This window comes from Oncorhynchus gorbuscha, linkage group LG10 (genome assembly GCF_021184085.1).
Source record: "Oncorhynchus gorbuscha isolate QuinsamMale2020 ecotype Even-year linkage group LG10, OgorEven_v1.0, whole genome shotgun sequence".
Lineage (NCBI taxonomy): Eukaryota > Metazoa > Chordata > Actinopteri > Salmoniformes > Salmonidae > Oncorhynchus > Oncorhynchus gorbuscha.
This window is the reverse complement of record NC_060182.1, coordinates 25,426,532-25,451,509: the sequence shown is the minus strand read 5'-3', so window position 1 is coordinate 25,451,509 and position 24,978 is coordinate 25,426,532. Positions and strand designations below refer to the sequence as shown.

General features: G+C 46.6%; 1 protein-coding gene and 1 long non-coding RNA gene across 2 annotated transcripts in view; both read left to right on the top strand.

Moving 5' to 3' along the window:
* LOC124046854 (cadherin EGF LAG seven-pass G-type receptor 3-like) overlaps window positions 1-24,978 on the top strand; it is a 120,744-nt gene that overhangs the window by 70,747 nt on the left and 25,019 nt on the right. The window contains exons 37-39 of the mRNA XM_046367644.1: window positions 2,248-2,818; window positions 4,570-4,705; window positions 4,917-5,095. Coding sequence (XP_046223600.1) covers window positions 2,248-2,818; window positions 4,570-4,705; window positions 4,917-5,095 — 886 coding nt within the window. The remainder of the gene's footprint in view (window positions 1-2,247; window positions 2,819-4,569; window positions 4,706-4,916; window positions 5,096-24,978) is intronic.
* On the top strand, window positions 7,031-8,250 carry LOC124045751. Its single transcript, XR_006840896.1, has 3 exons — window positions 7,031-7,684; window positions 7,773-7,839; window positions 8,068-8,250. It is a non-coding gene; the product is annotated as an uncharacterized LOC124045751 (long non-coding RNA).

Below are 24,978 nucleotides of genomic sequence, written 5' to 3'. Positions count from 1 at the left end.
TTGGAAGATTGTGTCCATGTGTGGTTGTGAAAGAGATGTGAATGGAATCTGTTGCTATGGGCGATAGCCCTAATTCAATCCCAAATTCCACTACCATTATCCCGAAACCTTTCCTCAAACCTGTCAACTATGTTTATAAAACTAGGGACTGGGGTTGGTTAGTGTTGATTGGATGAGATTACAAGACGTGATAGGATGAGGACGATGTTGGGGGCGGGTGATTGTAAATAGGAAGGAATTCTAGGAAAGCGGGATTTGATAGAACAAATGATTGTGAACAAGAAGGAGGCAGATATACTTTTATATTTGCAAGGCTTGATGATGGCTTGATTATCTCCTCATTCTTTAGACATAATTGTTCTGTTAATCCAAGACCCACTGCATTTGAATGTCGAACATCTATTCTACAGCATCATATAGCTCTCTGTGCTACTATAAATCACAAACAAAACATATCAGCCAAAACCAAGTGTTATATCAGACATGGTTCCATATCTAATGGTTTCTCTGCCTGAGGATATATGGTCCATTTATGTGTAGAATATATCTTTTCAATGACCTGCTGTAATATCATTTCATGTCTTTGGTGGTATGTTATTATAAATGTGACACTATAATTGCCAAAAATGTCCCCAGTGGTACCCCCAATATCCATCCTTACCCATGTTCCATCTATGTTTAGCTGCTCCAGTTATTTAGCTACTGGGCAGTTATTTTCTCACACAATTTATTATTGCAGTACCTTTAACTTGTACAGACATAGATTTTATTTTATTTATGACGATCATATTTCTTACTTTGTAATTTTGTGTGAGAGGATGTAATGTTTCCTATGGCCTGACTCTCCCACTGTGACAAAATGTGTTGAGAGAAAAGAAGGAGTGAGATGACGAGGAAAGACATTGATGTGATGATGAAGGGATAGAGAGAGTATGGGGGATTGTCTTTGTCAGTTACTTTATTCTGGGGTATGTGCTATCCAGTCAGCATGGGGGCAATTTGAAACGGCTGCTCCTCATTTACCATGGAAACCATCCAAGAGAAATGTTGCACATTAAAAAAAGAACTATTCCTAACAAGATGTGTTTTCTGTGAGTGACAGTTCCTGATGAAAACAAGTGTTAGCAGAGACCAGTTTTGACAGTTTGTTTCCGGAGGCTCTTCCCTCTCAGGTATTTTTATTTGCCAGGTGTCTTTTCATATTCAGAGATATCCCCCAGCCCATTTACAACAAAACTCCCCCTGATTCTGAGCAGCAATGAAAAGGAATACTAAAACAAAAATCACAAAAACCTGAAACTGTCAAACTGAGAAAATCATTGTCAGAACATAAGAGCAATACAAATGTAAAAATAAACAACCGTCAAATGATTTGATCGTGATCCTCAATGTCCTTGCTACTAGAGGACAGTCGTACCTCTTCCCCCATCTTCTTCATCTTAGCCTGATAGTATCTATTGTTTTTTGTTGGTTAGATTAACTGTACTGTCAGACATTCTGCTCTTTATAATAGAAGAACTTTCAGTTAATATTGAACTGTATTGACATTTTCATATGTATGATCATCATACAGAGAGGATTGTCTATGGAGATGTGCTCTAGCTGAGAAGACACATTATACCTCCCTGTGACTGTACAAATATAAGCCATTCTTACTAATCTGCTAGAGAACCAGTTCAGATTTAAGTATAGCTTTCGTATGACTGATGCCTTTAGTGAGGTCTAATGCTTTAATATTTAATAATTCATCCCAACTGTTACACCGAGAAGATTGGACAATCTTCTCAGGGTAACTGTTGAGATAATGGGACAATTCAGAGTACAATGCATTTCTCATCCCTGGATTGATGTACGTTTTCCGAGCCATATCTCGTTCGGCTTCGCGGTGTCTTGATCTACACAGGAAATCTGTCTGACCCTAGTGCAGCTGTAAGCAAGCAGGTCGGATCTACTGGCTACGTAAAGTAAGGTATTGAAAACAGGGGTCCCAATCTGTTTTTATTTGTATAAAATCAAACTTTTTTGGCGCATACAATATTTGTTTTTATTTTAGATTTTTTTTGGGGCTAATCTTTATCAAGGGTGCAAATAATTTTGGACTGACTATGTGTGTGAGCAGATGACACCACATCATTATATCATCTGAGGAAAACATATTATAAACTCAATGTGATGAGCTCATCATAGCAGAGTGTCAGCACAGAGTAGTGCTTCTACACCTGCATTGCTTGCTGTTTGGTGTTTTAGGCTGGGTTTCTGTACAGGGCTTTGAGCAGTGTGGTATCACCTGCAGTGGGGGAGCCAGGCCAGAGGCCGGTGTAGCCCTCCTCTCTGTCCATGTCGTCCTGGTTGGAGATGAGGTTGGGCACCATGGCCGTGATCTCTTGCTGAACCTCGGTCAGGGCCGTGACAGGCAGGCCAGTGACCACCTGCTTCTGGCACCGGTGCAGCACCTGGCGTCTCCACCTTCAGTCTCTTCATGGTACCCACCGAGCTGGGTGGCCGTTCAGGGCCGTGACAGGCAGGCCAGTGACCACCTGCTTCTGGCACCGGTGCAGCACCTGGCGTCTCCACCTTCAGTCTCTTCATGGTACCCACCGAGCTGGGTGGCCGGTCAGGGCCGTGACAGGCAGGCCAGTGACCACCTGCTTCTGGCACCGGTGCAGCACCTGGCGTCTCCACCTTCAGTCTCTTCATGGTACCCACCGAGCTGGGTGGCCGGTCAGGGCCGTGACAGGCAGGCCAGTGACCACCTGCTTCTGGCACCGGTGCAGCACCTGGCGACTCTCCACCTTCAGTCTCTTCCAGTGTCTTCATGGTACCCACCGAGCTGGGTGGCCGGTCAGGGAAGGCAGCATTGACAATGTTCACCACCTCGCCCCACATGGCATTGCAGTGCACCCTGGCGTTGGTGTCCTTCCTGTAGTCCTGGACTGTGCGAACCATGCTTTGAATCCTCTGCAAGAAGTAGAGCTTTTGCTGCATGGTTAAGTTGGGAGTGAGGTACGACATGGTTGTTGGTTGCCAAGACAATGGGGTGGAGCTAAGGGGTCTAGTCCTGCTCTGGTTTTGTGCGCTGCCCTATGGGACTCCCAATCACGGCCGGATGTGATGCAGCTAGCTAGCATTCAGTTGAATTTGAAACAAGGTTGTTTTCGGTGACAGTGTTTGGTGTGTGGTTTAGTCTAATTTGTTGACCTGATCATTTGCAATAACTGCTAGGTGCATGTCTTTACTTGGATGTGTCATTGTCATGAATGGTACTGTGATCCACAGTAGAGCATCATCTTTACTGGGATAACCAACTGGTTTGGAATGTTCTCACAGTAACAGATGGCTGTCCACTGTTACATCTAATTACATTATGAACACGTGCAGTGGTCAATTCTGTGATTGTTAATCACGCACAAAATCATTTGTTTTCCTGGTTTGAAATAGGACACACATCAGAACGAAATTCAAATGTATATGAATACCTGCAGCAAGGTTGAGATTTTTAGAGGCATCGGCCACCGTTCGCAAGGATTCCAAATGTTTATTCCACCTATCGAATGCATTGCTTGCTACCTTAGCAGGTTTGCTAGATAGCATTACTGTCAAACTAATACACCTGGGATTCCCCATTTAAATGCACGTAGTTTTTATTTACATTTTAAATTACTCACATGCAACCAGACAGCAATAAAAGCGCAAAGACTGAGTGGCCAGGATACAAAATGTAAACAACAAACCTGCGTAATTTACGTAAATAGCACGTTCGACTAGTTTTTAACCAATGGGTATCAATTCTATTGCGATTCATTTGTCAGTGTAGACATATTTGATTGGATCCGTGGCATACACACTACTCTGTGGAGTGGAGGAACACATAGGTGGCTAGATAGAACCAATACACAAAATGGATTAAATGAAAGGGTTCTCCTATATAGATATGTAAGTAGCTAGCCATAGTATTTCTAATACAGCAGTAGCCCTGACATTGCTAGCTAGCTTTATAATTGTTTTTTTTTGTATTATACAAAGTTATTAGCAGTATGTCATCTAGCTAGCTATTGGTACGCACTCTTTTCACGCCATTTCGATACAGCACAACCGGAAGTGATTTTTGTAGCAGATTACCCAACCTTTTTTTCAATCCGGGACCTTTGAGACGTCCCTACCTCATTTGAAGTTAACACTTAAAATGGGTTGGTGAAGGTCAGGGTAGGGGTTACCCACGGACCTTTCGCTAACTCTTTTCCTAACCTTAACCTGAAATTCTCCTAACCTGCTACGAAAAAGTCACTTCCGGCCATAGCTGTATCGAAGCGGCGTGAAAAGTGTTTCTCATACTGTGTTTTCCTGCCTTGGTTTTGACAATAAATCTGAAGTTGTTGTAAATGAAACTGGTTCCTTTCTGATTCTCATTCATAAGAGAAAGAGTAACATAACGGGCTAAAGCCACACATGATCAATCTAATGTTACAGCACACACATATAGCTAGTATCTAGCAAGTTGACGTTGTCACACTACAGAAAAGGGCTTTTGAATAAGAGGATTACAGGCTAATTCTTCTGTATGTGTCCCAGGTTGTCAGGTACTGTTGAGAGGAGCTCAGTGATGATGGAGACCGCAGCCCTGGTAGTGCCTGTCACTGCTCTGGAGTTCCTAAGGGAGGAGTACCTGCTGACAGGTACGGGATCCCTAGCTAGAGAATACAAGACCGTCTGTACCGTAGAGATCCTATTAAATTACTAATATTCAAATTCCTAATATTACTGCCTAATCAAAACCCTAGTATTATCCATCTGATCTGGGCCATGTTCCAAGAAATGTATAAACTCCATCCTTTCTCTCTTTTTTGTCCTTGTTCTGTCATGAAGATGAATAATGACATTTGCATATGTCCATACAGGTGAGGGTCCGATCCTAACAGTTTACTGCCTCCAACCACAGCCTCAAAGTCTGCACCTCACTGAGCTTGCTCCACAACTACCGCATCCATGGGATCCGTCACAAACCACAGCCAAGAGATGGACGGACCCGTGACCCAGAGGATGAGGTGGTAGTGTTTGGAGGGAAGGTTGTGCGCCTGCTGAGGCTGAGTGCTAGAAGGTAGAGGCTAGAGCCACTGGGCCCCCTCATGGAGCTGCAGGACTGGGCCCTGGATGTCCACTTGGTCTCTGGAGAGGAAGAGCCCCTCCTCAGTGTGGCTCTGGCCTTGGGAGGGACCTGGGAGGACTCTGACCTGGTGGAGGAGACAGTGCTCAGCCAGCTGGTACTCTGGAGGCCAGGAGGGGCACAGCCAGACAGGAAGGGCCCAGTGGAAAGGTGTCTGCCAGGTCATAGATGTGTCTTCTTCAGCCTCTGTTACCGCCGAGAGACTGGTGTACGGACACCAGTCTCCTCCGTAAAGCTGTCCCCTAGACGGGTGTACAGCACTGGGGAGGACGGGGTCTCTGTTGTGGGACTGGGGAGGTGGGGGAGGGTGGGCCGGACACTGAATGGATACCGGGCTGGGGGAGTGAGGGCGGTCAGTGAGTGAGGGGAGGGCCAGGGCATGTGGGTGGCCACCGGGGGGCTGCAGATGGAGGAGTCCAGCTATGGCAGGTGGGGGGGTGAGAAGAGGGCGAGAGCCTGGTGGACCTGGACTTCCCCTCCTGTGACGGAGGTCCTGAGTTCAGGTCCTGTGTGTTAGAGGTGTTGAGACTTATGGGTTGGGGGTCTGCTGCATGTCTTCCCCATGTCCCAGCCTGGTGCAGGGGTGTTGTTGAGGGCAGGGCCAGGGAAGGTCCACGCAGAGGGACAGGGGATACCTGCAGGTGTCCGGGGCAGAGGGGCTGGTCTATCATTGGCAGGTGGAGGTAGAGATGAGACACAGGACTGGATCTAAGGGTAGAACCACTGTGCTCTCCTCCTGCCGTCCTGTGCAAAACGACGGCTCACTGCTGTAGTTTACCTCAACCATCCACAGGGGGCACTGTTGCTATGTGGAAACAGGAGATGATCACTGCTTCTTTTTGAAGGGAGAGAACACCCGAAGCAAGGGGTGACGTGGGTGTGAGCATCGCGGACAGCTGTACATCGCAGGTAGAGATAGCTGTGTGAGTCCTCTGGGTCGGACCAGAGAGTCTTGAGGTTCTGAGGGTCCATCAGTCATGCAGGAGGATGGAGTGGCTGGAGAGTTCTGCTTCTGGAACCCCAGGACTCTGAAGATGACCTGAGGGTCCAGGAACTAGAAGGGACTGGGTCTGGGAGTGGTAAAAAGGCCCACTTTGTGATAATGGTCTTCCACTTGGTCCACCTTGTGGTGTGGGACACCACGGGGTGCAGTACCAGGGGGCGGAGGTAGAGGGTAGCAGAGTGCCTACAGCTCCAGTCTCAGTGGTCAGTGGCTTTAGCTCACACTGCCTTTCTGACTGCCCCAAGGATGCTGAGCCCTGTTGATGTCCCCTGACCAGAGGGTGTTTGAGGCTGGCCAGTACCGGACTCAGCCAGCAGGGAGCGCTCTTCTCCCATGGCATAGACCCAGTAGGGCTGGAGGTATGGATGGGGGCTGGGCCTGTAGTTTTTTTTTATATATATTTTTTTAACCTTTATTTTACCTTTATTTTACTAGGCAAGTCAGTTAAGAACAAATTCTTATTTTCAATGACGGCCTAGGAACAGTGGGTTAACTGCCTGTTCAGGGGCAGAACGACATTTTGTACCTTGTCAGCTCGGGGATTTGAACTTGCAACCTTTCGGTTACTAGTCCAATGCTCTAACCACTAGGCTACCCTGGGGCTAGGGACAGGGGCCGGGTGGTTGTCTGTGGACAGGGGTTACAGCTGCTGAAGGTAACAGACATGGAGGATGGAGGGAACGGGTAGCATAGAACTGGAAGAAAGATGTGTGGGACGTGTGAAAGAGTCTTTTCACCAGACAAGACAACATGACCTGTTGTGTACAGGACCCAGTGCTTTCATACCCATGGACTGGTACTTTACTAAATTCATTGTCAAAGCATCTGACATGGGGGGGGGGGGGGGGGGTATTGAAAGTGCTGTGTTGTGAAATGGAGGTCTCGATGGGGGTCAGTGCACAAGTTTACAGGGGGACAAGACTGCAGCAGATGAACATGAATTGTTTAGTCACATCCGAGTGCCATCTTCACTGAGGAGATAAAGGGACAATCAGAAAAAGGCTACGAGAGAGAGAGAAGGGTTTGAGTATGGAGATGGACAGCAGAGGTGAATAAATAATGAAACTATTGAGAGAATGTTAGTTAAAGAGCCAGAGGATGGAAGGAGGGGATGCCTTCTGACCAATGCCGTATAAAAACAACTGTATATGTGAATACATACACATTGCTTCTGACAGGCTCAATGGGAAATCTCTGTATTTGTTTTGTTTCAATAGAAAGACCTGTAATTCAACTGTGTCTGTGCAGAGTGAGAGAAGACTCATGGAAGGAATCTATTGATGCCTGAAGGGAGTCGGGGCTGATTGGTGAAGTCATTTACTGTAAGCACAGTTGGACAGAAGGCATTGTCTGCTGAGAGGTTAAAGTGACAAAGGAGTGGTGTGTGTGTGTAGTGGTGCGTGAGGGATACCTCGGCGTCGCCAGAGCCAGGAGAACGAGGCGGAGGTGTGCCAGTGGACCCCAGAGGGGGGAGGAAAGACCCCCAAGTTGAGGAGGAGCCCTCCACATCCACCAGAGAGGTACTTTAGTTAAGATGGGTAACATTGTTGTCATGTGTTATTATGGACTAAAGTAATGAACTGTGATCTCTCTGCTCTGTCGTCACAGGTTATAGGCACTATGGTGTTACGGGATCGGTTGCCTATGATTGGCTCCTCTGGAAGGAAACCAGCAGGTACTGTGAACCAACAAGGTTTCCCACCACTTAATTTAATAGCGCTACTATTTGAACCTGCTTCACTGTCTGTGTGTTGACTTCTGGTCCATGACTGTTTAAAAGGCCAGCTCCTTCTCCTCTTGCTCTGCATCCTCTCCTACTCCTCCTCATATCCTGTTTCATCCCCTCTCATCTCTGTTGGCTCTCAAGTGTCTGTTTTCCTCTGGTTTTGTTCTCTGTCAACAGACACTTGATCCTGTCAACAGAGACACACAGGGCATGAAATAATAAACAATGCACTGTAAAGCTCACAACAACACTCCTGGTGGTGAGATGTTACCCCACCCTTCCACCAAGGCACCTGCAAGTTCCCGGACATTTCTGAGGGAATGGTCCTAGTCCTCACCCTCCGATCCAACAGATCCCAGACATTTCTGGGGGGAATGGCCCTAAGCCCTCACCCTCCGATCCAACAGGTCCCAGACGTGCTCAATGGGATTGAGATCCGGGCTCTTTGCTGGCCATGGCCAAACACTGACATTCCTGTCTTGCAGGAAATCATACACAGAATGAGCAGTATTGCTGGTGGCATTGTCATGCTGGAGGGTCATGTCAGGATGAGCATGCAGGAAGGGTACCACATGAGGGAGGAGGACGTCTTCCCTGTAACGCACAGTGTTAAGATTGCCTGCAATGACAACAAGCTCAGTCTGATGATGCTGTGACATACTGCCCCAGACCATGACGGACCCTCCACCTCCAAATCGATCCTGCTCCAGAGTACAGGCCTCGGTGGAACGCTCGTTCCTTCGACGATAAACGCGAATCCGACCATCACCCCTGGTGAGACAAAACTGCAACTCGTCAGTGAAGAGCACTTTTTGCCAGTCCTGTCTGGTCCAGCGACGGTGGGCTTGTGCTCATAGGTAACGCTGTTGCCTGGTATCCTGTACCTGTCCCGCAGGTGTGATGCTTGGATGTACCGATCCTGTGCAGGTCTTGTTCCATGTAGTCTGCCATTGCGAGGACAATCAGCTGTCCATCCGGTCTCCTTGTAGTGCTGTCTTAGCCATCTCACAGTACGGACATTGCAATGTATTTCCCTGGCCACATCTGCAGTCCTCATGCCTCCTTGCAGCATGCCTAAGGCAAGTTCACGCAGATGAGCAGGGACCCTGGGCATCTTTCTTTTGGTGTTTTTCAGAGTCAGTAGAATGTCCTCTTCAGTGTCCTAAGTTTTCATAACTGTGAACTTAATTGCCTACAGTCTGTAAGCTGTTAGTGTCTTAATGACTGTTCCACAGGTGCATGTTCATTAATTGTTTATGGTTCATTGAACAAGCTTGGGAAACAGTGTTTAAAACCATTACAATGAAGATCTGTGAAGTTATTTGGAATTATTTTGGAAAGATGGTCCTGAAAAAGCTACGTTTATTTTTTTTCCTGAGTTTATGAGCACCAACAGAGATCTATCTCACTGGAGAAGGCATCCGAGTGAGTGAAACAGGGCACCTCTTTCTTAGTATTTGTAACCCATGTACAGTATCTGATGCTATCTGGCCAAAAAGAGTAGAGAGCAGATACATAGGCTACAGATACTAAACCAGAGGGGCGCTGCGTATTGCAGGTAAATGATGAAACATGGATGAGAAATGTGTTTATTTTATTGTAGTTTTGGGGGGAAACATGGCTTCCCTTGGCAACTATGAATACACACTACTTTTTAGGCTGAATGTCATTAACTTAGTGTTTGTAATAGATGTCCTTTTCAAAGGGTGGGTGCACAGTGCACTGTTCGGATGCTGGACTTATTTTGGAGTAGACGAACATGCGCAGGTAACCAACTTAAGGGATTAGTTTGACAATCGGATGATAACATGAATGGTTGTGTTCACATTCAAAGGAAATATGTCTTTATTATAAAGCTCATAAGACATTTGTCACGGAAGAATGGCACTTTCAAGTGATCTTACTGCTATATGCTAATACATTATATTAAATCCTGACCAAAGGCTAACTATCATTTGATTTATTTGAACAGTGAAATTTACTAAACCTATACTCAAGTATGTAATGCAATGAACCCTCATAATTATATAGAAAATCCACCTTGCATCAATTAAGGTTAAAAATGTTATGGCCCCCCTAAACTGAGTCTGTGCCCCACCTTGGCCACCCCATTCAAAATGTTCTAGACACGCCCAATGGTCTTACCTCAATTAGCCATGAAATCCTAGTTTGAAAGTGACTGTTTTTCTGGAAGCTGTGCTGTGCTGTTTCCCCACAAGTGCCAGCGCCCCCGAGCAATACCAGTTCTAGCCAGTGATCTTCGGCCCCTCGCTATTTGAGTGACAGCTAGCCGGATGCAAACACAGCAGAGGGAGAGCAATGACGTGGTGCACATATCTACACATGTGAGATAGTAAGACTTTTTTGGTGACCACTTTTGTCTCGTAGGCGCTACTTTCAGTACTACTGGCTAAAAAGTACACAAAAGTACCGGAGAATCTCTTTAATGTTCAATATAATGTGGCATATGTTCACAATAATTCTCTCCCAATAATGGGGAAACATCTTTTTCAGCCTATTTGTTTTAGTCATATCCCTTTATATTCTACAATCAGTTATAGTCTTTAATGTGTTAATATGTGATGTGGCAAATGAAGGATTTGTCCAAAGATCGTTATGCATATCAGTACAGCAAAGTACACATAATCACATACACCTGAGCTTTGACCAACTCACTTGTACAGATTGTCATGCAGGTGAAAGAGGACCCAAAAGCGACTTAACAGAAACAGAGTTTATTCAAGTCCAAACAGAAAACGACAAATCCTGAATCCTTAACAGGAAATGTCCAAACAGAGAATAACAGAAATCCTCTAGTCTGTAGAGGGGAATAACAGGAGAAGCGGCCACAGACTGCAGGTCGCTTCGGGTAGGCGCAGGCCGTAGCTGACAGAGACACCTGCTCACACGCAGCATCTGATGAAGGCAAAAACACGACAGGACAGGGCGATACACAATCACAGCACGGTGAATTCTAAACAAGGAACCGACAGGACAGGAACGGAACACAAAGGAAGAAATAGGGACTCTAATCAGGGGAAAGGATCGGGAACAGGTGTGGGAAGACTAAATGATGATTAGGGGAATAGGAACAGCTGGGAGCAGGAACGGAACGATAGAGAGAAGAGAGAGGGAGGGGGAGAGAGAGGGATAGAAAGAGGGAAAGAACCTAATAAGACCAGCAGAGGGAAACGAATAGAATGGGGAGCACAGGGACAAGACATGATAATAAATGACAAACATGACAGTACCCCCCCACTCACCGAGCGCCTCCTGGCGCACTCGAGGAGGAATCCTGGCGGCAACGGAGGAAATCATCGATGAGTGAACGGTCCAGCACGTCCCGAGACGGAACCCAACTCCTCTCCTCAGGACCGTAACCCTCCCAATCCACTAAGTATTGGTGACCCCGTCCCCGAGAACGCATGTCCATGATCTTATGTACCTTGTAAATAGGTGCGCTCTCGACAAGGACGGGAGGGGGGAGGGAAGACGAACGGGGTGCGAAGAAAGGGCTTAACACAGGAGACATGGAAGACAGGATGGACGCGACGAAGATGTCGCGGAAGAAGCAGTCGCACAGCGACAGGATTGACGACCTGGGAGACACGGAACGGACCAATGAACCGCGGAGTCAACTTACGAGAAGCTGTCGTAAGAGGAAGGTTGCGAGTGGAAAGCCACACTCTCTGGCCGCAACAATACCTTGGACTCTTAATCCTGCATTTATTGGCGGCTCTCACAGTCTTCCCCGCAGACAAAGGCAGACCGGTAATGAAGTCTAAGGCGATGTGAGACCATGGTCGAGAAGGAATGGGGAGCGGTCTGAGACGACCGGCAGGAGGAGAGTTACCCGACTTAGTCTGCGCGCAGTCCGAACAAGCAGCCACGAAACGGCGCGTGTCACGCTCCTGAGTCGGCCACCAAAAGCGCTGGCGAATAGACGCAAGAGTGCCTCGAACACCGGGATGACCAGCTAACTTGGCAGAGTGAGCCCACTGAAGAACAGCCAGACGAGTGGAAACAGGAACGAAAAGGAGGTTACTAGGACAAGCGCGCGGCGACGCAGTGTGCGTGAGTGCTTGCTTAACCTGTCTTTCAATTCCCCAGACTGTTAACCCGACAACACGCCCATAAGGAAGAATCCCCTCGGGATCAGTAGAAGCCACAGAAGAACTAAACAGACGGGATAAGGCATCAGGCTTGGTGTTCTTGCTACCCGGACGGTAAGAAATCACAAACTCGAAACGAGCGAAAAACAACGCCCAACGAGCTTGACGGGCATTAAGTCGTTTGGCAGAACGGATGTACTCAAGGTTCTTATGGTCTGTCCAAACGACAAAAGGAACGGTCGCCCCTCCAACCACTGTCGCCATTCGCCTAGGGCTAAGCGGATGGCGAGCAGTTCACGGTTACCCACATCATAGTTGCGCTCAGATGGCGACAGGCGATGAGAAAAATAAGCGCAAGGATGAACCTTATCGTCAGACTGGAAGCGCTGGGATAGAATGGCTCCCACGCCTACCTCTGAAGCGTCAACCTCGACAATGAATTGTCTAGTGACGTCAGGAGTAACGAGGATAGGAGCGGACGTAAAACGTTCTTTAAGAAGATCAAAAGCTCCCTGGGCGGAACCGGACCACTTAAAACACGTCTTGACAGAAGTAAGAGCTGTGAGAGGGGCAGCAACTTGACCGAAATTACGAATGAAACGCCGATAGAAATTAGCGAAACCTAAAAAGCGCTGCAACTCGACACGTGACCTTGGAACGGGCCAATCACTGACAGCTTGGACCTTAGCGGAATCCATCTGAATGCCTTCAGCGGAAATAACGGAACCGAGAAAAGTAACGGAGGAGACATGAAAAGAGCACTTCTCAGCCTTTACGTAGAGACAATTCTCTAAAAGGCGCTGTAGAACACGTCGAACGTGCTGAACATGAATCTCGAGTGACGGAGAAAAAATCAGGATATCGTCAAGATAGACAAAAACAAAGATGTTCAGCATGTCTCTCAGAACATCATTAACTAATGCCTGAAAAACAGCTGGCGCATTGGCGAGACCGAACGGCAGAACCCGGTACTCAAAATGCCCTAACGGAGTGTTAAACGCCGTTTTCCACTCGTCCCCCTCTCTGATGCGCACGAGATGGTAAGCGTTACGAAGGTCCAACTTAGTAAAGCACCTGGCTCCCTGCAGAATCTCGAAGGCTGATGACATAAGGGGAAGCGGATAACGATTCTTAACCGTTATGTCATTCAGCCCTCGATAATCCACGCAGGGGCGCAGAGTACCGTCCTTCTTCTTAACAAAAAGAACCCCGCCCCGGCCGGAGAAGAAGAAGGCACTATGGTACCGGCGTCAAGAGACACAGACAAATAATCCTCGAGAGCCTTACGTTCGGGAGCCGACAGAGAGTATAGTCTACCTCGAGGAGGAGTGGTCCCCGGAAGGAGATCAATACTACAATCATACGACCGGTGAGGAGGAAGGGAGTTGGCTCGGGACCGACTGATGACCGTGCGCAGATCATGATATTCCTCCGGCACTCCTGTCAAATCGCCAGGTTCCTCCTGAGAAGTAGGGACAGAAGAAACGGGAGGGATGGCAGACATTAAACACTTCACATGACAAGAAACGTTCCAGGATAGGATAGAATTACTAGACCAATTAATAGAAGGATTATGACATACTAGCCAGGGATGACCCAAAACAACAGGTGTAAACGGTGAACGGAAAATCAAAAAAGAAATAGTCTCACTGTGGTTACCAGATACTGTGAGAGTTAAAGGTAGTGTCTCAAATTTGATACTGGGAAGATGACTACCATCTAAGGCAAACATGGGCGTAGGCTTGTCTAACGGTCTGAAAGGAATGTTATGTTTCCGAACCCATGCTTCGTCCATGAAACAACCCTCAGCCCCAGAGTCAATCAAGGCACTGCATGTAGCACCCGAACCGGTCCAGCGTAGATGGACCGACATAGTAGTACAAGATCTAGATGAAGAGACCTGAGTAGTAGCGCTCACCAGTAGCCCTCCGCTTACTGATGGGCTCTGGCCTCTTACTGGACATGAATTAACAAAATGTCCAGCAACTCCGCAATAGAGGCACAGGCGGTTGGTGATCCTCCGTTCCCTCTCCTTAGTCGAGATGCGAATCCCTCCCAGCTGCATGGGCTCAGTCTCAAAGCCAGAGGAGGGAGATGGTTGCGATGCGGAGCAGGGAAACACCGTTGATGCGAGCTCTCTTCCACGAGCCCGGTGACGAAGATCTACCCGTCGTTCTATGCGGATGGCGAGAGCAATCAAAGAGTCCACATCTGAAGGAACCTCCCGGGAGAGAATCTCATCCTTAACCACTGCGTGGAGTCCCTCCAGAAAACGAGCGAGCAGCGCCGGCTCGTTCCACTCACTAGAGGCAGCAAGAGTGCGAAACTCAATAGAATAATCCGTTATGGACCGTTCACCTTGGCATAAGGAAGCCAGGGCCCTAGAAGCCTCCCTACCAAAAACTGAACGGTCAAAAACCCGAATCATCTCCTCTTTAAAGTTCTGGAACTTGTTAGAGCAATCAGCCCTTGCCTCCCAGATAGCTGTGCCCCATTCTCGAGCCCGGCCAGTAAGGAGTGAAATGACGTAAGCAACCCGAGCTCTCTCTCTAGAGTATGTGTTGGGTTGGAGAGAGAACACAATCTCACACTGCGTGAGAAAGGAGCGGCACTCAGTGGGCTGCCCGGAGTAGCAAGGTGGGTTATTAACCCTAGGTTCTGGAGGCTCGGCAGGCCAGGAAGTAACAGGTGGCACGAGACGTAGACTCTGGAACTGTCCAGAGAGGTCGGAAACCTGAGCGGCCAGGTTCTCCACGGCATGGCGAGCAGCAGACAATTCCTGCTCGTGTCTGCCGAGCATGGCTCCTTGGATCTTGACGGCAGTGTAACGAGCGTCTGAAGTCGCTGGGTCCATTCCTCGGTCGGTTCCTTCTGTCATGCAGGTGAAAGAGGACCCAAAAGCGACTTAACAGAAACAGAGTTTATTCAAGTCCAAACAGAAAACGACAAATCCTGAATCCTTAACAGGAAATGTCCAAACAGAGAATAACAGAAATCCTCTAGTCTGTAGAGGGGAATAACAGGAGAAGCGGCCACAGACTGCAGGTCGCTTCGGGTAGGCGCAGGCCGTAGCTGACAGAGACACCTGCTCACACGCAGCATCTGATGAAGGCAAAAACACGACAGGACAGGGCGATACACAATCACAGCACGGTGAATTCTAAACAAGGAACCGACAGGACAGGAACGGAACACAAAGGAAGAAATAGGGACTCTAATCAGGGGAAAGGATCGGGAACAGGTGTGGGAAGACTAAATGATGATTAGGGGAATAGGAACAGCTGGGAGCAGGAACGGAACGATAGAGAGAAGAGAGAGGGAGGGGGAGAGAGAGGGATAGAAAGAGGGAAAGAACCTAATAAGACCAGCAGAGGGAAACGAATAGAATGGGGAGCACAGGGACAAGACATGATAATAAATGACAAACATGACACAGATACCTGAGTTCCCCTGCACAATCATTTTCGAACACCTATACCCCACAGCCTTGGTGCCACAATGACACCAGTGTTTGGGGAGAACATGATAGCTGCTGAAACACACACATTCACATACTGTACACACATACACTATACCGTGTATTCAGACCCCTTGACTTTTTCCACATTGTTAGGTTACTGCCTTATTGCAAAATGTATTAAATGATTTATTTTTCTTCAATCTACACACAATACCCCATGATGACAAAGCAAAACATTTTTTTTTTGCTATTTTATAAAAAATGTTAAAACAATCACAATTACATAAGTATTCGGACCCTTTACTCTGTACTTTGTAGAAGCCCCTTTGGCAGCGATTACAGCCTCGAGTCTTGTTGGGTAAGACGCTACCACCTGTATTTGGGGAGTTTCTCTGCAGATCCTCTCAAGCTCTGTCAGGTTGGATGGGGAGCGTTGCTGCATAGCTATTTTCTGGTTTCTCCAGAGATGTTCGATCGGTTCAAGTCCGGCTCTGGCTAGTCCACTCAAGGACATTCAGTGACCATTCCCTAAGCCACTCCTGTGTTGCCAGGTTTCCTCCAGATGTGACGCCAAAGAGTTCAATGGTTTCATCAGAACAGAGAATCTCGTTTCTCATCGTCTGAGAGTCTTTAGCTGGCTTCCGTCTGGCCACTCTACCATAAACGGGCAAATTGGTTTTTAAATGTGTATTTATTTCACCGTTATTTAACCAGGTAGGCCAGTTGAGAACAGGTTCTCATTTACAACTGCCACCTGGTCAAGATAGAGCAAAGCAGTGGGACACAAACAACACAGAGTTACACATGGGATAAACAAACGCACAGTTAATTACACAATAGAAAAGTTTAAAACTGTTTTCTGCCCCTCCCAAAAGATAGAATTTGTCGATAATTGGCCCTCTTTCTGGGACTCACCCACAAATAGGACCAAGCCTGGCCTGTTGAGGAGTCACGGGACTCCATCCTAGCTGGAGGGGTGCTCTCATCTTATCTACCAACATAGACAGGGCTCTAACTCCTCTAGCTCCACAATGAAATAGGGTGCAGGCCAGGCAGCAGGCTGTTAGCCAGCCTGCCAGCTTAGTGGAGTCTGCCACTAAGCACAGTCAGTGTAGTCAGCTCAGCTATCCCCATTGAGACCGTGTCTGTGCCTCGACCTAGGTTGGGCAAAACTAAACATGCCGGTGTTCGCCTTAGCAATCTCACTGGGATAAAGACCTCCTCCATTCCTGCCATTATTGAAAGAGATCGTGATACCTCACATCTCAAAATAGGGCTACTTAATGTTAGATCCCTTACTTTAAAGGCAATTATAGTCAATGAACTAATCACTAATCATAATCTTGATGTGATTGGCCTGACTGAAACATGACTTAAGCCTGATGAATTTACTGTGTTAAATGAGGCCTCACATCCTGGTTACACTAGTGGTTACACTAGTGACCATATCGCCTGCGCATCCCGCAAAGGCGGAGGTGTTGCTAACATTTACGATAGCAAATTTAAATTGACAAATTTTCGTCTTTTGAGCTTCTAGTCATGAAATCTATGCAGCCTACTCAATCACTTTTTATAGCTACTGTTTACAGGCCTCCTGGGCCATATACAGCGTTCCTCAAAAACTGAAAAATTGGGCGTGCAAAATTATTCAGCCCCTTTACTTTCAGTGCAGCAAACTCTCTCCAGAAGTTCAGTGAGGATCTCTGAATGATCCAATGTTGACCTAAATGACTAATGATGATAAATACAATCCACCTGTGTGTAATCAAGTCTCCGTATAAATGCACCTGCACTGTGATAGTCTCAGAGGTCCGTTAAAAGCATCATGAAGAACAAGGAACACACCAGGCATGTCCGAGATACTGTTGTGAAGAAGTTTAAAGCCGGATTTGGATACAAAAAGATTTCCCATGCTTTAAACATCCCAAGGAGCACTGTGCAAGCGATAATATTGAAATGGAAGGAGTATCAGACCACTGCAAATCTACCAAGACCTGGCCGTCCCTCTAAACTTTCAGCTCATACAAGGAGAAGACTGATCAGAGATGCAGCCAAGAGGCCCATGATCACTCTGGATGAACTGCAGAGATCTACAGCTGAGGTAGGAGACTCTGTCCATAGGCCTGTCTCAGCCTCCAGTATTTATGCTGCAGTAGTTTGTGTCGGGGGGGCTAGGGTCAGTTTGTTATATCTGGAGTACTTCTCCTGTCTTATCCGGTGTCCTGTGTGAATTTAAGTATGCTCTCTCTAATTCTCTCTTTCTTTCTCTTGGAGGACCCTAGGACCATGCCTCAGGACTACCTGGCATGATGACTCCTTGCTGTCCCCAGTCCACCTGGCCGAGCTGCTGCTCCAGTTTCAACTGTTCTGCCTGCGGCTATGGAATCCTGACCTGTTCACCGGACAGGCTACCTGTCCCAGACCTATTATTTGACCATGCTGGTCATTTATGAACATTTTAACATCTTGGCCATGTTCTGTTTTAATCTCCACCCGGGCACAGCCAGAAGAGGACTGGCCACACCCCATAGCCTGGCTCCTCTCTAGGTTTCTTCCTAGGTTTTGGCCTTTCTAGGGAGTTTTTCCAAGCCAATGTGCTTCAACACCTGCATTGCTTGCTGTTTGGGGTTTTAGGCTGGGTTTCTGTACACAACGTTGAGATGTATTAGCTGATGTACGAAGGGCTATATAAATAGATTTGATTTGATATGAAAGAAAGAAAGAAAGAGAGAGAGAGAGATCTTCTGTACAGATTCTGACAGATCTTGGCCCTGACAGTAAACCTCAATAAGACCAAAATAATGGTGTTCCAAAAGAGGTCCAGACGCCCGGACCACAAATACAAATTCCATCTAGACACCGTTGGCCTAGAGTACACAAAAAACCATACATACCTTTGCCTAAACATCAGCACCACAGGTAACAGTTCCAAACTGCCTCTGTTAGCAACGTCAGCACAATAACTCTTTGTCGGGAGCTTCATGAAATGGGTTTCCATGGCTGTGCAGCCGCACACAAACATAAGATCACCATGCACAATTCCAAGAGTCAGCTGGAGTGTTGTAAAACTCGCCGCCATCTGACCCCCGGAGCAGTGGAAAAGCGTTCTCTGGTGTGATGAATCACGCTTCACCATCTGGCAGTCCGACTGACGAATCTGGGTTTGGCGGATGCCAGGAGAACACTACCTGCCTGAATGCATAGTGCCAACTATAAAGTTTGGCGAGTAGTAATAAAGGTCTGGGGCTGTTTTTCATGGTTCGGGCTAGGCCCCTTAGTTCCAGTGAAGGGAAATCTTAAAGCTACAGTATACAATGACATTCTAGATGAGTCTGTGCTTCCAACTTTGTGGCATCAGTTTGGGGAAGGCCAATTCCTGTTTCAGCCTGTCAATACCCCGGTACACAAAGCGAGATCCATACAGAAATGGTTTGTTGAGATCGGTGTGGAAGAACTTGACTGGTCTCAACCCCATCAAACACCTTTGGGATAAATTGGAACACTGACTGCGAGCCAGCCCTAATTGCCAAACATCAGTGCTCAACCTCACAAATACTCTTGTGGCTGAATGGAATCAAATCCCAGCAGCAATGTTCCTTCTCGTGGAAAGTCTTCCCAGAAGAGTGGAGGCTGTTATAGCAGCAAGGGGAAGGACCAACTCCTTTATTAATGCCCTTGATTTTGGAATGAGATATTCAACGAACAGGTGTCCATATACTTTTGGTCATGTAGTGTACATGCCCTCCTGTGCTAACTGACATCGTTTCACGTGTGGGTGTCTGATATCAATGGATTGTGAGACTGATAACTAGAGGCTTTGATGTGGTCTATTTGGACTTTGTCCTCTAGAATGGGGTGGAATATAACACACAGATAACCCTGTGATCAAACTTTATCAGTGTAGAAGCAACAGTCATGTTTCATACTTTGGTAGTCCTTATTTGATCTGGTTTCATTCAAATATAATCACATTTCATGAAAACAACAGGATTTTCATTTTTCAGGTCCTTTTTAAGCAGTTTGTGTGTTTAGTGATTTGGTATATGTGTTGAATGCTTTCCTCAGTTCTCCACACTGTTGGCTTTGAGGGATTCGTTCGGTGTAGTCATGAATGATGCCTTGTAATCCACCAACCATTTCACTGATGGTTTTGTAGGATTTTAGACTGATCTCTTAGAAAGAAACACATTTGCTTGATAGCTTAAGTCATCCTGTGGATATGACAGTATGGCTATAGAGATGGGCCAGGAGATCATGGGGTTTGTTTTGGATTCTTTCTCCTGGGCAAAGCCCTACTAAAGCCACAGTTCTCTTCCCAGGGATAGGGTGCCATTTAGGATGCTGCCTCTGTCTGAATGGGAGTCATTGATAAAGGAGGCATTTCTGTAGCATTGAACAGTTGGGAAAGGAGAGGGGAAGGGAGGGAGTCGGGAGGGTGGATTGGCCCTATTCTGAGTCGAGTTCAAGGCTTCACTCCACCCTCCCAGGCTCACATGCTGTACGATACACACACTCTCACATTCACGTTGGGGCGGCAGGGTAGCCTAGTGGTTAGAGCGTTGGACTAGTAACCGGAAGTTCAAACCCCCGAGCTGACAAGGTACAAATCTGTCGTTCTGCCCCTGAACAGGCAGTTAACCCGCTGTTCCTAGGCCGTCATTGAAAATAAGAATTTGTTCTTAACTGACTTGCCTGGTTAAATAAAGCTAAAATAAAATAAAAAATAAACATAGGCCTACTCGTTCTCTCTGCACATAATTTCCTACAGGTCTTTTCTTCACCATAGTATTTACTCTACTACACACTGTTTGGATATTTCCCTATTTTATTACAATGCTATTATTTTTGTGCATTCACTCTAATTATATCTAAACTGTTTCACTCAACTATTTATACAAAAAATAGAGAGACATTGGCAAATGGAAAATTGGCAGAAGTCAGGGAATGTTGACTGTCCTTATCTAGCAGTGCTGGAGAGTGTTTCTGCACTGTGCTTTTGACTTCAGTATGAACAGTATTATTCTTAATTCTCTCAAGCCTGTTTTGCCTGATCACACAGCCATGCTGAATATTCTTGTGCAGCGGTTCAGAAAGATGTCCCGGTCGGTTTGGGAGAGGTAGAAGACAGGATGCTCGTGAGTGAGGGCCTTGTTTGCCCCAGCGCTGTGTTCATGGAAAGATTCTCAATAGGGTTTCGCTAAACTCCTCTGTCCTCCGTACTCTCCTTACATCCTTTTGAAAAAGGTAATTGATGAGAGGAAACTTGGAAACAAATGCACTTGTATGAAATGAGACTCCTCCACTAGCACACCATCAGGCAAATGATGCTTACAGAGTATGAATCCCAAAATACATGATTAAAGTTGTACACATGTACAGTGGGGCAAAAAGTATTTAGTCAGCCACCAATTGTGCAAGTTCTCCCACTTAAAACGTTGAGAGAGGCCTGTAATTTTCATCATAGGTACACTTCAACTATAACAGACAAAATGAGGGAAAAAAATCCAGAAAATCACATTGTAGAATTTTTTATGAAATTATTTGCAAATTATGGTGTAAAATAAGTATTTACTTAGGATACACTTGTGCTCCGCAGGAAGACGTAATGGAGGACAGAGAGGCAGACTCTTCCATTCACCTAGTAACGAACTGACACTCCTCCATCACTCAACCAATCGCTTTCCAGGTCATGGAGGAGAAAGGATGGAGAAGTCATTTATTTGTCTTTTCAGCTTGTGCTAGAAGAGTGAAATGTGGGTCAAGTTACCATGAGAGAGAAAATCATGCAAGGCTTTAAATATAATAGCTATCGGTATGTTTGTATGTATGACTGACACAGGTACTTTCGCCATTCTTGCTATCATGATTGACACTGTGAAGTGTAACGTGGAGTTGCTTAGCAACGGTGTTGAGGAGCGGGAGGGTTGACAGAGACGTGGCCAGAGTGTGTGTGTCACGTTCTGTTCTTTATTTCCTTTGTTTTGTCTTTATTTAATATGGTCAGGGCGTGAGTTGGGCTGGGCAGTCTGTTTGTTTTGTCTTTATTTAGTATGGTCAAGGCGTGAGTTGGGCTGGGCAGTCTGTTTGTTTTGTCTTTATTTAGTATGGTCAAGGCGTGAGTTGGGCTGGGCAGTCTGTTTGTTTTGTCTTTATTTAGTATGGTCAAGGCGTGAGTTGGGCTGGGCAGTCTGTTTGTTTTGTCTTTATTTAGTATGGTCAGGGCGTGAGTTGGGCTGGGCAGTCTGTTTGTTTTGTCTTTATTTAGTATGGTCAAGGCGTGAGTTGGGCTGGGCAGTCTGTTTGTTTTGTCTTTATTTAGTATGGTCAGGGCGTGAGTTGGGCTGGGCAGTCTGTTTGTTTTGTCTTTATTTAGTATGGTCAGGGCGTGAGTTGGTGTGGGCAGTCTGTTTGTTTTGTCTTTATTTAGTATGGTCAGGGCGTGAGTTGGGCTGGGCAGTCTGTTTGTTTTTCTATGTTTGGTTTCTGTTTCCGCCTAGTATGGTTCTCATTCAGAGGCAGGTATCGTTAGTTGTATCTGATTGAGAATCATACTTAGGTAGCCTGGGTTTCACTGTTGGTTTGTGGGTGTTTGTGTCCGTGTGAGTGTTTGTCGCCACACGGTACTGTTTCGGTTTCGTTCATGTTCACATTTATTGTTTTGTATTTTATAGTGTTCAGTTGATTTATTAAAGTAATCATCATGAACACTTACCACGCTGCATCTTGGTCCGATCCTTATTCACCTTCAGACAAAGAGGAGATCTGCCGTTACAGTGTGTGGCAGTACAACTTACCTTCCTTTGTGGCCTCATACAGGTGAACGCACACACACACAGCCAATTGTCTCTGTTACTCTACAGATAGTGTTATTTTTGTTGGGGTGTGTGTAGCTGGCTGTCTCAGCCCCTGTTCAGGGGCTACACCGTGGCACCAGCGCTCCATATCAACATCCACCAGCTGCCTCTACTCTTGGCATCCCAACCTACAGGCACAGGGCATTCTGGTTGTAGGCTGGGTAAGCTTTGCTTGGTGTGTGTGTGTGTGTGTGTGTGTGTGTGTGTGTGTGTGTGTGTGTGTGTGTGTGTGTGTGTGTGTGTGTGTGTGTGTGTGTGTGTGTGTGTGTGTGTGTGTGTGTGTGTGTGTGTGTGTGTGTGTGTGTGTGTGTGTGTGTGTGTGTGTGTGTAGGAGAGAGTGAGAGACTCTGGTTGATGTGCTGTCTGGAGTGACAGCATATGCTTCTTCACCTGCATTGCTTGCTGTTTGGGGTTTTAGGTGTTTCTGTACAGCACTTTGACATCAGCTGATGTAAGATGGGCTTTATAAATACATTTGATTGATTGAATGTTGCAATGCCTGGCATGCTGTTCTGGTCATCTCTATGGTGATCCTGGTGGGAGTCAAGATGCTGAATAGACTCTTCAAGATGAAGTTACCCATGCCCATTCCATGGGAGCTGGTGCTGGTAGACACACACATATACACGCACACACATTCAGAAAGGAGTCAGAATTGCATAAAGGTCTGTCTTTCTGTGGATGACTGTTCCAATATGATGATTTCCTCTCCTCTGCTCTCTTCACTTTATCCTCGGATAATCCTGACCACCTTCCTGTCGGTGCAGTTGGAGTAATCCTGGCCACCTTCCTGTCAGTGCAGTTGGAGTAATCCTGGCCACCTTCCTGTCAGTGCAGTTGGAGTAATCCTGGCCACCTTCCTGTCAGTGCAGTTGGAGTAATCCTGGCCACCTTCCTGTCAGTGCAGTTGGAGTAATCCTGGCCACCTTCCTGTCAGTGCAGTTGGAGTAATCCTGGCCACCTTCCTGTCGGTGCAGTTGGAGTAATCCTGGCCACCTTCCTGTCGGTGCAGTTGGAGTAATCCTGGCCACCTTCCTGTCGGTGCAGTTGGAGTAATCCTGGCCACCTTCCTGTCGGTGCAGTTGGAGTAATCCTGGCCACCTTCCTGTCGGTGCAGTTGGAGTAATCCTGGCCACCTTCCTGTCGGTGCAGTTGGAGTAATCCTGGCCACCTTCCTGTCGGTGCAGTTGGAGTAATCCTGGCCACCTTCCTGTCGGTGCAGTTGGAGTAATCCTGGCCACCTTCCTGTCGGTGCAGTTGGAGTAATCCTGGCCACCTTCCTGTCGGTGCAGTTGGAGTAATCCTGGCCAGCTTCCTGTCTGTGCAGTTGGAGTAATCCTGGCCACCTTCCTGCCGGTGCAGTTGGAGTAATCCTGGCCACCTTCCTGTCGGTGCAGTTGGAGTAATCCTGGCCACCTTCCTGTCGGTGCAGTTGGAGTAATCCTGGCCACCATCCTGTCAGTGCAGTTGGAGTAATCCTGGCCAGCTTCCTGTCGGTGCAGTTGGAGTAATCCTGGCCACCTTCCTGTCGGTGCAGTTGGAGTAATCCTGGCCACCTTCCTGTCGGTGCAGTTGGAGTTGTGTCAAGGTAGTAGGACACATACCCACTGGGTCAGTCTTACTGTCTCTCTTCATCTGTTTGTGCAATGTAGAGAAATAATCGTGAAAGTTAATTTATTTGTGATATAAATGTTCTCCCACTAACATGGTTACACCTTGGACAGCAACCAGGTAACTGAGAAATGAGCTCTCACATTGTCTCATATTGAACTCACTATCCTCACTCCACTGTCAGAAGGACCAGTTTTTCTCTCCCCCTATTTCACTGCTATAAGTGGTTTCCCTGCTGTAGGAACCTGTTTGGCGATAGGCCTCTGCAACACAATTGGAGGGATGTTCCTGTGTTTCGCTGTCAGCTGGTCCTTGCCACACAGTACGGTCCAAGGGAGTGTTGGGGTGAAAACTCAGGTAGTGATGTTAAATGTGGGAATATGTAGTCCATAGTTGGCTGCATTGTCACTAGACTAAACTCTGGCACAAATAAATACTTCATTCCAGGGCTTTTCTTTATTTGTACTATTTTCTACATTGGAGAAAAATAGTGAAGACATGTAGTAACCATTTTTTTTAAACAAATCAAAATCCATTTTATATTTGAGATTCTTCAAAGTAGCCACCCTTTGCCTTGATGACAGCTTTGCACACGCTTGGCATTCTCTCAACCAGCTTCATGAGGTAGTCACCTGGAATGCATTTCAATTAACAGGTGTATCTTGTTAAACGTTAATTTGTGGAATTTCTTTCCTCCTTAATGCATTTGAGACAATCAGTTGTGTTGTGACAAGGTAGGGGTGGTATACAGAAGATAGCCCTATTTGGTAAAATACCAAGTCCATATTATGGAAAGAACAGCTGAAATAAGAAAAGAGAAATGACAGCCCATCATTACTGTAAGACATAAAGGTCAGTCAATGCAGAAAATGTCAAGAACTTTTAAAGTTTCTTCAAATGCAGTCGCAAAAACCATCAAGCGCTATGATGAAACGTGCTCTCATGAGGACCGCCACAGGAAAGGTAGACCCAGAGTTACCTCTGCTGCAGAGGATAAGTTCATTAGAGTTAACTGCACCTCATATTGCAGGCCAAATAAATTCTTCACAGA